The 12,702-nt window shown below is 41.9% G+C and overlaps 1 protein-coding gene across 1 annotated transcript in view; it reads right to left on the reverse strand.

Moving 5' to 3' along the window:
• Positions 1-10,140: 10,140 nt before the first annotated feature.
• Positions 10,141-12,702, reverse strand: part of LOC148668498 (uncharacterized) — a 127,230-nt gene continuing 124,668 nt past the window's right edge. The window contains exons 3-4 of the mRNA XM_088632443.1: positions 11,543-11,879; positions 10,141-11,185 (exon numbers count right to left, since the gene is read on the reverse strand). Of these exons, the coding sequence (XP_088488569.1) occupies positions 10,148-11,185; positions 11,543-11,879 (1,375 nt within the window). The 3' untranslated portion in view covers positions 10,141-10,147. The remainder of the gene's footprint in view (positions 11,186-11,542; positions 11,880-12,702) is intronic.

A 12,702-nucleotide genomic window follows, 5' to 3' on the forward strand; every position in this document is an offset into this window, starting at 1 on the left:
GAGCCACTATGATTACATATTTGGCGTCCCTGAACCGGTTTTCTCTACAACTGCAAACACTGAAGTTCTTGCTTACGGAGTGTGGAACATTGTTTTCAAGTGATCGCTGTTCTGTCATGTTGACGCCGAGTGAATCTTTCTTTGGCAACATGGGCAGGCTGACAGCAGTGCGAGCGAAAGTAATGGCAAATTTCTTGACTTATTTCTGAATGTGAATGTTCTTTAGAAAAGGGATGCGGCGTTGCTTCTCGCCCGTGTAAAGGTCACGCATTCCAGACGTGGTTATGATCGAACAGTTGCCGCAAGTGTTTGAAAAGAGCAAGAGAGGAAGCAGCCCTGCCCCGTGTGAGGATCAAACTCAGGCCCTTCAGATGACGAGACTGACGCACTATCAATTACGCCAACAAGCCCAGCTGCAGTACACACACCGGAAAGTTTGCCTCACATGGATTTCAGTCGCCCGTTCCCTAATCTTTAGACGCCCTCTGCTGAATGTTGCATTTGCCTTTTGATCTCACCGATACATTTTTGGTCTGTTTCTGTTGCGAGTCCGTCTTTCAGATCTCACCTAGCACAAGTCTCTGTGGCTGAAGTGGCCTCTCTGCTTCAGCATCGTGCCCTCACTCAGCCATTAAAAATGTCACTCGGACTTCTGACATGCTGACATGAAATGTCAAGAGAGAGTGGCGGAGTGACTTTTAAGCCAGAGAGAAGATGAAAAGGGGGCGTGGCTGCGAAACGCTTGACAGCTGCACGATGCTCTCCATGCAAGGCGTGACCACAGGCTGAAGGACACCTTTCGGCACATCAAGCTCTAAGCACACACCTGGAGGATGCGGGAATTGATCCTGCTACCTCCCACATGCAAAGCAAGCACTGTACCATACAAGCCAACCCCCCTCGCTGGGGCTTATGCCTCGGTGTCACCTGGTGCCGCTTGTTCCCCTCTTACCGGGCACAGTTCACTGCCCTTCGTCTGCAAGGCAGTCGTGTAATTGCGGCTTTCTTGACTTATTGATGAAGGTCTTACTGGACGAGCGAATGACGCCTCTCCCCCATCCTCAAGCTCGCTGACAGATTGAAATGGAAAGTGCTGCCGTGGCTCGTTGGTCTAGTGGCATGATTCTCGCTTAGGGTGCGAGAGGTCCCGCGTTCAACTCCCGGACGAGCCCTCGTGTGCTCTTTTCCTCCTCTTCCACAAGACTGGGAACTGATATCCACATCACTTCGCAGCGTCTGCTTATGGCAAACGATGGAATGTGACTAATGACTGAACGAGCCTGGTGAATTCTCATCACGTGGCACAATGAGAGCGTGCAGTCAGCTGTCCAAGGCGGCAACCTCATTGCTCGTTCAAAAGAACACGTACTGAAAACTCATCACCACTGTCGTAGATGAGCACCGCGATCGCTTGTTGTCATGCGTCCTTACTTGGGAAATGCAGAAGCAAAAACTGCCCTCTCTCAGCCATCGAAACGTGTGCGGCTCGCCTTGCGCTCTCTGCGCCTCGCATATTTGTGGAGCTGTCTGCTCTTCTTTCTGTTGAAGTAATCAAGTTACGGGGCGTCCTGCAGCCTATGATGTTCTCGCTGAGAGCTTTCAAGATTTGAAGGAAAACTACGAGCTTGATGGCTCAAGTCGAACGAATGTGATTGTTAAGCAATCGATGATCAAAAGCACGTCTTCTAACAATTCTAACCATCTACAAAACAGAACTCACGGATGCCAATGCCACATACAGTTCTCCCAGATGTCCACCTTTTGCCCATCAGTCAAGGGAAGGAGGGGGGATTGAATGTGCAGTGTGTCGGCACAGAGGGGACAGCCAGAGCCGACCACTACGCCGCTCTTCTGTTTTGTAATTTTGTGACTGGGAGTGAATCACATCCGTAAATGTCGACTGGTCCAGAGGCAAAAGGGTCTTGCCTTGCATTCTCCGCGAACGCATAGGCATGGTAAATTGGATGTTCTCAAAACTTACTTTGTGTGATTGGAAACTGATACATGATAGGATAAACAAAATGCTTCAAAGAAAGAGGTGCTCTTTCTCTCTGGTTTTAGTCTGTGCAGCAATAAAACAATCAGATTAAACAAGAGAGAGTGTGACGTTACTTTTCGTCAATGAAAAAATAGTCTTTTCATGTTTATTTAAGTGTCCTTCTTTCATTTGGATTGTATGAAACAACTCAGGAGTTATTGTTATTATTACTCTATTATCGAATCCTCAACTCGTTCACTTCTTATTATTTTGGGAACATTTTGACATGTTGCTTTTAGCAGTCGATACTGTTGAATTCACTCAGTTTGTAATGTAGGGTGCTCTGAACAAGTTAAACTTTGATACAGGACAAATGTATTTCCCACAAGCTATACTGTAGTAGCTTTAAAAGTATACAATATCACACCGTATGCATGTGGCACGTCTTTGTTCAACTTAAGAAAAAACAGGACATTTGATTGCTGGTTGCATTATATTAAAGGCCAACAATGACACCAGAAAACTGAAAGTTCCTTCCCCTCCCCCAGTAGAACTGTCTAATCTACATAAACACAGTGGGATGTAACACCTAGCCTAGACTTTGTGAGAGGTATGGAGCTGCGTTGCATTAAAATGGCTGCAATGGAATATACAGTAGTAGGCAAAAGTTAATTTCAAGCTGAAAAGAAGACTCAACATGTCCCCTCTATATATTTTCCATTTAGACCATCCAATGTAATTTATTATTAATATCTTCCATATCCCATTAAAATCAGAAAGTTCATGTGTAAATCTAACTATTTTCTAATCGCTTTATCCAGGACAGGTAACAGTTTCACCAATACTATTTGGTAACTTTTTACGATTGTCAGACTTCAGAGTGCTTCCACTGATGCTTATAGATTTGACATAATGCACACTGTGTTAAAGAGCTATTGAGCACAGAACATCTTTACACTTGTGAAAAGATTTGCACGTGCAGTTTATTCTTATCTGTGTGAAAACAGGAAATATCGATGGAGTTTCAGAAAGTAAACAGAGGTATAGAACACCCTATCTCAGATGTTTAATAAATTCAAGTTTGTGAAAACAGTGACAAATCACCCCAAACAAAATACAATTTTAGAATACAAGCAGTTTGAAATTATTAGTTGTTATTAATAAATCACTTAACTTTGAACATGTTGTGATATTTAGAAATAACAACAAATCAATATAATTGACTATTTTAGTTTTTCAAATAAATGTTTTTGTTAAAGGAAAACTCATGCCAGGAGATGGGTTCAAACAAAGCTATAGCTGAAAAGGGCAGGCAAAATGTTTAAGTAATCACGGGTGAATGAGAAATTGATGCAGATGTTTAGAAAGAAAGTGGACTACAGTAATATTTTGATCTTACAGCCTTTCCAATGTTATTCATTATTAATCTTTCATATCACATTAAAATGAATATTTTTTTTAATGTTTCTTCACTTCAGTGTACTTTTTAATCAGTTTAATGTTTAGCAATGTAATACAAAGCTTAAACTTATTAAATTGTATATACCATTTAGACTGTTAAATTCTGTAATGGACAAAAGATTGTCCCTCAGCATTGACAGGGATTCAAAACCAAGTGTTTTCTGGCAACAGCCCAAATGCTGCACATGAGAGCTTTCATAGCTCCACCTGGTGGTTTTACAAGATATTCCACCCTACTTCGATACATCATGCGGTTTCCTACAGTTCTTTGCGGAACGAGCACTGCGATTTACTGCAGCATACCTTTCACATTTTGAATGGTTGGATCTGTAGTTCTACTCAGTTTGGTGAATTCTTGATAAACCAAACTGGTGCCCTCCCTCTAACTCACCATTCCTCCCTTATGGTAGTGTATGCAGAGAAACCCATGTATATAAGCTCATAGGGTCAAATGCAATGGACTTCCCGAGTTAAAACACAGCCGCGTACTAAGTTAGTATGGTACATTCTGGAGATCATCTCCCGCTCCAAAGTTCAATTGCAGCAAAAAATATGTGGAACAAAGTTGGAGCTCAGCTCAACTTGTGCTTAATCCGGTTCCAAGGGCTCGGCCTTGTTGTACTAATTAGCCCGAACTGGAGAGGACTGTACATCAGAACACTTCTGATCAGTAGAATAATATGTAGGCCACATTAATATACAATTACTTTTCTGTTTCTCATTTATATTCAAACTCAATTTCCTGACAAATCAGTTAGTTTTTAATTTAAGAATTGCATTTAGGCGACAATTCACCTGATGAGGCTACATAGTTATTAATGAGATACCCAATTATAATTAGTCATGAAAACAAATGAGAACAGCAGCTGTGCATTTGAAATTAAACACTACTGTATTATTGCAGCATTAATTTTGTTTAACACTCCAGATGAATAAGCAGACATCATTACAGCTAAATCATTACAAAAGACACCGACTAATAACCAGTAAAGTTAAGTTTTATTTTTAACAGATCTGGAAATTAAACTTATAAAAATACTTGAGCAAAAAAAACAACACAACAATTGTTCCTCTGACCTTCTAAGCATTTTTTTAAGGCAATACATTTCTTTAGCAGGGTGTGCCTTGTGCTTACTTTTCAGAACTTTGATTTTCTCTCTCTCCTGTGTCAGCTCAGATTAAGTTCTTTAATCAGTTCCAACATCTTCCTTTCGAAGGGGGGAAGTGCTTGCTGGCGTGTTGTTTTGCTAACTCGTGCTTATCCTTTATAACGGTATCTTCTGACACCTGTGCACAATCCAACAACATTAATATACAATTACTTTTCTGTTTCTCATTTATATTCAAACTCAATTTCCTGACAAATCAGTTAGTTTTTAATTTAAGAATTGCATTTAGGCGACAATTCACCTGATGAGGCTACATAGTTATTAATGAGATACCCAATTATAATTAGTCATGAAAACAAATGAGAACAGCAGCTGTGCATTTGAAATTAAACACTACTGTATTATTGCAGCATTAATTTTGTTTAACACTCCAGATGAATAAGCAGACATCATTACAGCTAAATCATTACAAAAGACACCGACTAATAACCAGTAAAGTTAAGTTTTATTTTTAACAGATCTGGAAATTAAACTTATAAAAATACTTGAGCAAAAAAAACAACACAACAATTGTTCCTCTGACCTTCTAAGCATTTTTTTAAGGCAATACATTTCTTTAGCAGGGTGTGCCTTGTGCTTACTTTTCAGAACTTTGATTTTCTCTCTCTCCTGTGTCAGCTCAGATTAAGTTCTTTAATCAGTTCCAACATCTTCCTTTCGAAGGGGGGAAGTGCTTGCTGGCGTGTTGTTTTGCTAACTCGTGCTTATCCTTTATAACGGTATCTTCTGACACCTGTGCACAATCCAACAACATTACAAGACCAGCACTATAACAGGAGTCATAAAACCACAAGAAGCCACATTGAACAAGCTTTCAGAATTGTAAAACAACGCTTTGCTTGTCTGTCATTTGGTTTGCATACCAGTCCATCAAGAGCTAGCACAACCCTGGCTGTTTCAACACAGTCATTGGATCACAGCTACAGGACAGAAAAGGGACTGTAAACCATCATAAATCACTTAAGATGCCAAGTTTTTTCCTTTAACATGCTTGGGTACCACCTATTTCCTCCTTCTCCCTGCTTTCCTCCGATAACCACAAATACGGAGACCCATCACTAAAATATTTAACAAATCTATCCAGTTGACTCCTCGATTTTATAGAACACATTAAAGCCTCACGCTACATTTATATAAATAATAGTTTAAGTTCTGTTCTCTTCACTCCCTAGCACCTTAAACTTCACAGCTACTAGTAATGATTAACATTCAACATAATTAGTAAATGTCACTTTTGTAAATACACACATTAATCAACTTCATTATGAATAAATGTGGTATGAGTGTTAAGCAATTTTAATTAAATATTACAATGTTTTCAAGCGACGGATGCATAAATTCAGTACGTGGTAACAATATTATTTCCACTATATTCTGGAGCCTTCTAATGCAATTCATCGTTACACCAAGTATGGTATTAAGTTGCTCAAGCCATATTAAAAGGTGGTTTAAAATAATTAACTAGTTTAGTCACTTCTAGAGGGCAACAAATATTACTCTGTGTTCGTTGCAATTGAGAACAGGTTTAGTACAGTGCTGTGAACTAAGCACAGCAGCAACGTTCGTTGCAATTGGACTTAAGGTGGAGCACAACTTCAGACCACAGCTGCGTACTAAACACGGGTTGAACACCTGTTAGTACTTCACTTTCAGTTTGTTGCAATTAACCCTTAGACTTTGCACTACGAAGGTGTAAATCAAGCTCAAGCAGAGACAACCCATTAATGGCTTTCATAACTTCCATTAGTCTCCACCTCTGTCTTCCCTAGCTCATTCTTGATCTTCCTAAACTAGGCGTTTAACTGAAATTCAGCCCAATGATACTGTTTAGTCTGAGAAAAAAAAATATAATAAGCGCTATTCTGAAAAGAAACAAAGATTCCAATAGCCTCAACTGAGCAAAAGAGTCCGTTTCTGCACCTTCTGAAGTATTATTTAAAAAAAAAAACTCCAGCACTGACTGGAGAGGCTGTGGGTGTCCGGGCTCAGCGGTTATATAGGACAGGACTCAGCGCGCAGCAGGTGCGACTCATTGCCCTACGCTGCCCGTGCGGAATGCGCGTCTCCTCCCTCCACACGCCACCGCCTCGCTAAACCGCCTTCATACTCCCCAGCGGCAATAACATCTCCATTTATTACATTTATTCTTCCCTCTTAACCCAGAAAACTCCCGGGACATTTCTGTGAACCGGTAAAGCTCTCTCTGTTGGTGGTCACAAGAAGAAACAATGCACGAGCTGAAAGCAGGAAGTCAAAACACTCCTCCTCACTGTACGAGCACATCTGGGTCCAGACTTCCGAAGACTCCTAAAAGTGAATTTCCAGATTCCTTAAAGTCATGTTAAAGTCCCCCATCCGTTCGTTTCAAATGCATAAATTGGATGAGTTCGGGTACTTTTCTGATGTATTTTAATAGTTTGTAACGTGTTAAATATTTTACAAGTAAAATTTATCAACTTCACTTTCATGCGAGGTTTTGCGTGGATACAAAAACACCCCGGTGGGCAAAAGACGTATAATATACGTCTATTAAACGCATACCTTAGACGTCTAAATGTGGTCCGCAATTCGTCTAGAATGAAATTCTAATATACGTCTATTGTTATACGTCAATTATACGTCTATGATTAGATGTTCATTATACGTAAATGTTTGGAGTTCTATTATACGGATAAATTTAGAGGACTATTATACATATATGGTTGGAGTTCTGGATAACTTTAGAGGACTATTATACGGATAACTTTAGAGGTCTATTATACGTATATGGTTAGAGGTCTATTATACGGATAACTTTAGAGGTCTATTATACGTATATGGTTAGAGGTCTAATATACGGTTAACTTTAGAGGTCTATTATACGGATAACTTTAGAGGTCTATTATACGGATAACTTTAGAGGTCTATTATACGTATATGGTTAGAGGTCTATTATACGTATATGGGTAGAGGTTTATTATACATCAAAGATAGGTTTTATAGGTGTAGAAACAAGTAAACCAAGCCAATGATTAAATTTATTCTGAAAATACACATTCACACCTGAAACATATGTATTTCAAATTATACATTGTATACATTCAATCAACAATCAACATATGGGCAATAATCATAAAAAACACAACTAGTCTTAAACTTCAGCTAGTGGTACTTTTCGGTCCAGGCAATCCAAACCGCGAGAGTGACGAAAAATGTGAAACTGAACTTCATCGCAAATACCAGATCGCTAGTCGTTATCTTCTATCATGAAGCACTAATCAATGGCATAGCTGCAAGATTTCATTTGGGTAGCTGCACCGTACAGCTCCATTTCAACCGAAATATCACCCCCCCTCAGAATTTCAGACGCCCCCCTACAGATTTTTCCCTGGGCACCGGCTCTGATGGGGGACGGGGTGTCCAGGATATGGTATCAACTTTTCTTGAGAAAATAAAAATAGAAAATCTAAAGGCACTCAAACATTTTACTTTTTTTTCAGGCAGGGGGAAGACCCCTCCGCAAAACCCTTGTATGCAAAGCTGTGTAAATAAATTAATTACTGCGAAAATAATTTACTTCGTACACTATGCAGATTGCCGTATACTCCTAGATGCGGCACAAACAATGTATAAAAAGCCTTTGGCACTGTGTTAGATGTGTTTTTGACATTATATATGCATTTATTAATGTCGTCAATTTTACGGTTGCAATTCAACATTGATTATACATCGCGGCAACGTATATATACACGTATAGCTATATTATTGCTGTGATATATTCGTATATTTGACAAATCACTGCCCACTGGGAAGCCAGGGTATCGGCTTGTTACCCTCTCCCACCCCTCTTTGTGTACAGTAGAGCCACCTGTCCTGACCGGAGGAGCTCACCCAGCTGTCTGGAGAGAAGCCAGGGTATCAGCTTGTTCCCCTCTCCCACCCCTCTCTGTGTACAGTAGAGCCACCTGTCTTAACTGGAGGAGCTCATCGAGCTGTGTCTGGAGAGAGAGCCAGGTTATCAGCTTGTTCCACACCCCCACCCCTCTCTGTGTACAGTAGATCCTCCTGTCCAAACTGGAGGAATTCATCCAGCTGTGTCTGGAGAGAAGCCAGGGTATCAGCTTGTTCCCCCGTCCCACCCCTCTGTGTACAGTAGAACCTCCTGTTCTGACTGGAGGAGCTTATAGGCATCCTCTCACGAGGCTCCAGTAAATGTAGGGGTTTGTGCATTTACAGGGACAATTATTAATTGTAGCATTAAGTCAGAAAATGGCTTTGATGGCTATTAGAAAACCGACTTTGCGGGATAACTCAGCAACACACACACTCGGATACTAATACATTTATTAATGCATAAAATGTGCATTTAAACATAACAGATCTTATTGTGAGGGTTAGCAGAATACAAAAGGTATACATTCCATCACGAAGAGTTACAAACCAAGAGGGACATACATTCCGTATATCATTCATTTAGACCGTTTTGTAAATGAACTTTGTCACAACTTGTACATTAGATACTCAAAAGCAAGTACATGACTCATAGGAATTAAATTGATATCAACTCAGGTTGAGGTAACAATTGAATTCTCGAGCTTTAATGCAGAATGTGGAATACTCATCCGCTCTGTGGGGATTCAGATCTCCCGCGGACGCAAAGAAGCAGTGGCAGGCTGTTGCCGTGTCCAATCGGCGCTCTCTGGCCCGGTGCAAGGCAGTGTTGGTTCGACGTGAGAGAAGGAGAAGGAAGAAGAGATTTCTGCTGTGGTGCGCTGCTGATGCTCTCTGAAGACCGGCTAGTTAGTGTTGGCTGAAACTAGCAGAGTTTGCACACAGAAAAGTCACAATCTTTAGACAGGAAGAAGACCGGTTCGTTCCCGATGTAGCGCGAGTCCTGAGTACTGATATTCAGCTGTCCACAGTTCCAACCGTAGTTTATTCGTTGATCAGGTGATCGTTCGCGGTGGGTTCACGAGGCTTGCTGCTGGGCTAACCTTGGGTGGATCCTTTGGTTACATGCTGGTAACCTCTGTTCTCAACTCTTAGAACAAGGAAAAGTCCTGGCACTGGGACACACTGGCCGTTACGTGACTGTCTGAGCTGAGTCTGAGGATGTCCAGGAGGAGCTGGAGTTGTGCCTGGAGGACCTACGGTCGCTCATTGGTTGGAAGATCCATGGGCATTCGAGAATCATTTTGTGACTAACTGGAACAATTAACAATTGTCCCAGTAAATGCACAAACCCCTACATTTATTGGTGCCTCGTGAGAGGATGAGTAACCATGCACTCTGACCTTGGGGTTGTAAACCACTTGGGATGAGACTCTCCCTTGGAATCTCCCAGACAGTGAGGCATCAGAGATGACCATTTGTTAGGGTGGTTGATGTGTCTCAGCATTGGGAGTTGTTCCTTATCAGAACACTCTATCAGCTAGAAAAACACCTTAAATGTGAACCAAATGGAATGACCTTTCTCTATCAAGCACCACTTGAGATGAGGGAGAGAGAGACTGGCAAGGGAGCAGCAAACTTAATTCCTGTATTTTAATAAACCTTGCCGCTACAATGGTCTCTCTCCTGTGTGAATGCGCTGGTGGGTTTTTAAGTCACTTGACCGACTAAAACTCTTCCCACACTGACTGCAGCTGAACGGTCTCTCTCCTGTGTGAATGCGCCGGTGGTTTTTTAAGCCACCTGACTGACTAAAACTCTTGCCACACTGACTGCAGCTGAACGGTCTCTCTCCTGTGTGAATGCGCTGGTGGGTTTTTAAGGCACTTGACTGACTAAAACTCTTGCCACACTGACTGCAGCTGAACGGTCTCTCTCCTGTGTGAATGCGCTGGTGGGTTTTTAAGGCACTTGACTGACTAAAACTCTTCCCACACTGACTGCAGCTGAAAGGTCTCTCTCCTGTGTGAATGCGCCGGTGGGTTTTTAAGTCACTTGACTGACTAAAACTCTTGCCACACTGGCTGCAGCTGAATGGTCTCTCTCCTGTGTGAATGCGCCGGTGGGTTTTTAAGTCACTTGACTGACTAAAACTCTTGCCACACTGGCTGCAGCTGAATGGTCTCTCTCCTGTATGAATGTGTTGGTGGGCTATTAAGATACTTGACCGACTAAAACTCTTCCCACACTGACTGCAGCTGAACGGTCTCTCTCCTGTGTGAATGCGCTGGTGGGTTTTAAAGTTACTTGATTGACTAAAACTCTTCCCACACTGACTGCAGATGAATGGTCTCTCTCCTGTGTGAATGCGCTGGTGGGTTTTTAAGTAATCTGACCGACTAAAACTCTTCCCACAATGACTACAGCTGAAAGGTCTCTCTCCTGTGTGAAGGTGCTGGTAGGGTTGTGAAATGCTAGACTGACAGAAACGCGGCTTCTCCCCGTGCCATAATTGCAGTTTGTCCACTCCATCTGAGCAAGGCCTTGAGTTATTCTTCCACAATCTCTGATCGTGCTGGGGTCTCTTATTCTGCAAATGCTCCATGGAATGGTCTTGCTCCATGTGCTGAAACAGAGCTGTGTTTTCTCCACCGTGACCTTCAGTGTGCTGCTCAGCAGTGTGAATCATCTGGGGCTCGTTCTCCAGCTCTCTGAGTCTTAAACCATCCAGTTCATTCAGCTGTTCCTCTCTTTGGCCAAGAACAGTCATACTCTCCAGTTCAACAATTTTCCCAGTAACCAGATTATTAAACCTGTGTGTAAAGTCATCAGATACTAAGGGATCGTATGATTGTTTGAGACTCTGCAGTGACAGTCTCTCCACTTGAACAGAACAAGGCCTAATTATTATCAAGCCCTGTAGGAGCTGCTGTTGCTCCTCCCTGTACTGACTCTCCTCTGTGTGCTGTATATGAGTAATGTTCTCTTCACCAGGTACATCAGTCTGCTGCTCTGCAGGGTCAATCAACTTGGGATCCATATCCTGCTCTGTAAGATTTAAAACATCCAGTTCTTCACTGTGCTCTTGTACAGAGACACAGCCCAGTTCATTACAACCTTGTGGAATATTGATTGTGTCCAGATTATTCATCTTCTCTGTAAAATCATCACATACTAAGAGCCCAGGTGTCTCACTCTCAGGCTCTGTCTTCATCATGGCCACAGAGTCCAGATCCTTGACACTCTGTCTGCTGTCTGTGTGCTGCTCACTAAGTGCCTCTTTCCCTTCTGCGGAAGTGAGCTCTGTTTCTTGCATCAGACTGGAGCCCCACTCCTCCTCACTGTGCTGCTGTTCAAGAGCCCTTTCCCCAGCGTTGGAGAGAACACTGGCCTCTGAGCCTGTAAACACAGGCCAAGAAGACACGACCTTTATAAGAATAAACTTTATTTTATAGTTTCATACCTTTAGAGGTGGCTTCTCAAAGCATTTTACAGAATGCCAACAACAAAAAATACACAAAATTAACACGATGAGAATACGCAGTTAGAGGAGACAGTAGACAGTGGTACTAAGTACAGTAGGAGCAGAGGGGTACAGAACAGTTCAATAAAGGCTCTTCTGAAGAAAAAGTTTTTAAGTCTGGATTTAGAGTTTAGAGAAGGTGACTCTCTGATATCCTTGGGGAGAGAGTTCCAGAGCTTGGGGCAAAACAGGAGAAGGCCATGTCACCCATAGAGTGTAGACAGACTGGGGGACAAATAGTTGAACACAATTAGAAGAGCGAAGATTGCAAGGTAGGGAGTAGGGTGATAATATCAGACCAGTATGGAGGTGCCAAGCCAAGACATGGAGAGTCTTATAGGTGAGCAGGAGGATTTTTAAGTCGATATGAAACTTGACAGGAAGCCAGTGCTAGGACTCCAGGATAGGAGTAATGTGATCATTTGTACTAGACGTGGTCAGGGTTCTGGCTGCTGAATTTTGGACATACTGAAGTTTGTTCAATGTGGATTTAGAAACCCCAGAGAGTAGAGCGTTACAGTAGTCGATTCAAGATTAGACAACACTTTTCAGCCACAGTTTGTGATAACATAGGGCGTAGTCGAGCAATATTTATGAGGTGAATGAAAGATGTTCTGACAACATGCTGCACATGTGGGTCGAACGTCAAATATCATCCCCAAGTTATTCAATTTAGACTGAAGCTCAAGTACAAGACCATC

The sequence above is a fragment of the Lepisosteus platostomus genome, chromosome 5 (genome assembly GCF_059453375.1).
Source record: "Lepisosteus platostomus isolate fLepPlt1 chromosome 5, fLepPlt1.hap1, whole genome shotgun sequence".
NCBI classification, from domain to species: domain Eukaryota; kingdom Metazoa; phylum Chordata; class Actinopteri; order Semionotiformes; family Lepisosteidae; genus Lepisosteus; species Lepisosteus platostomus.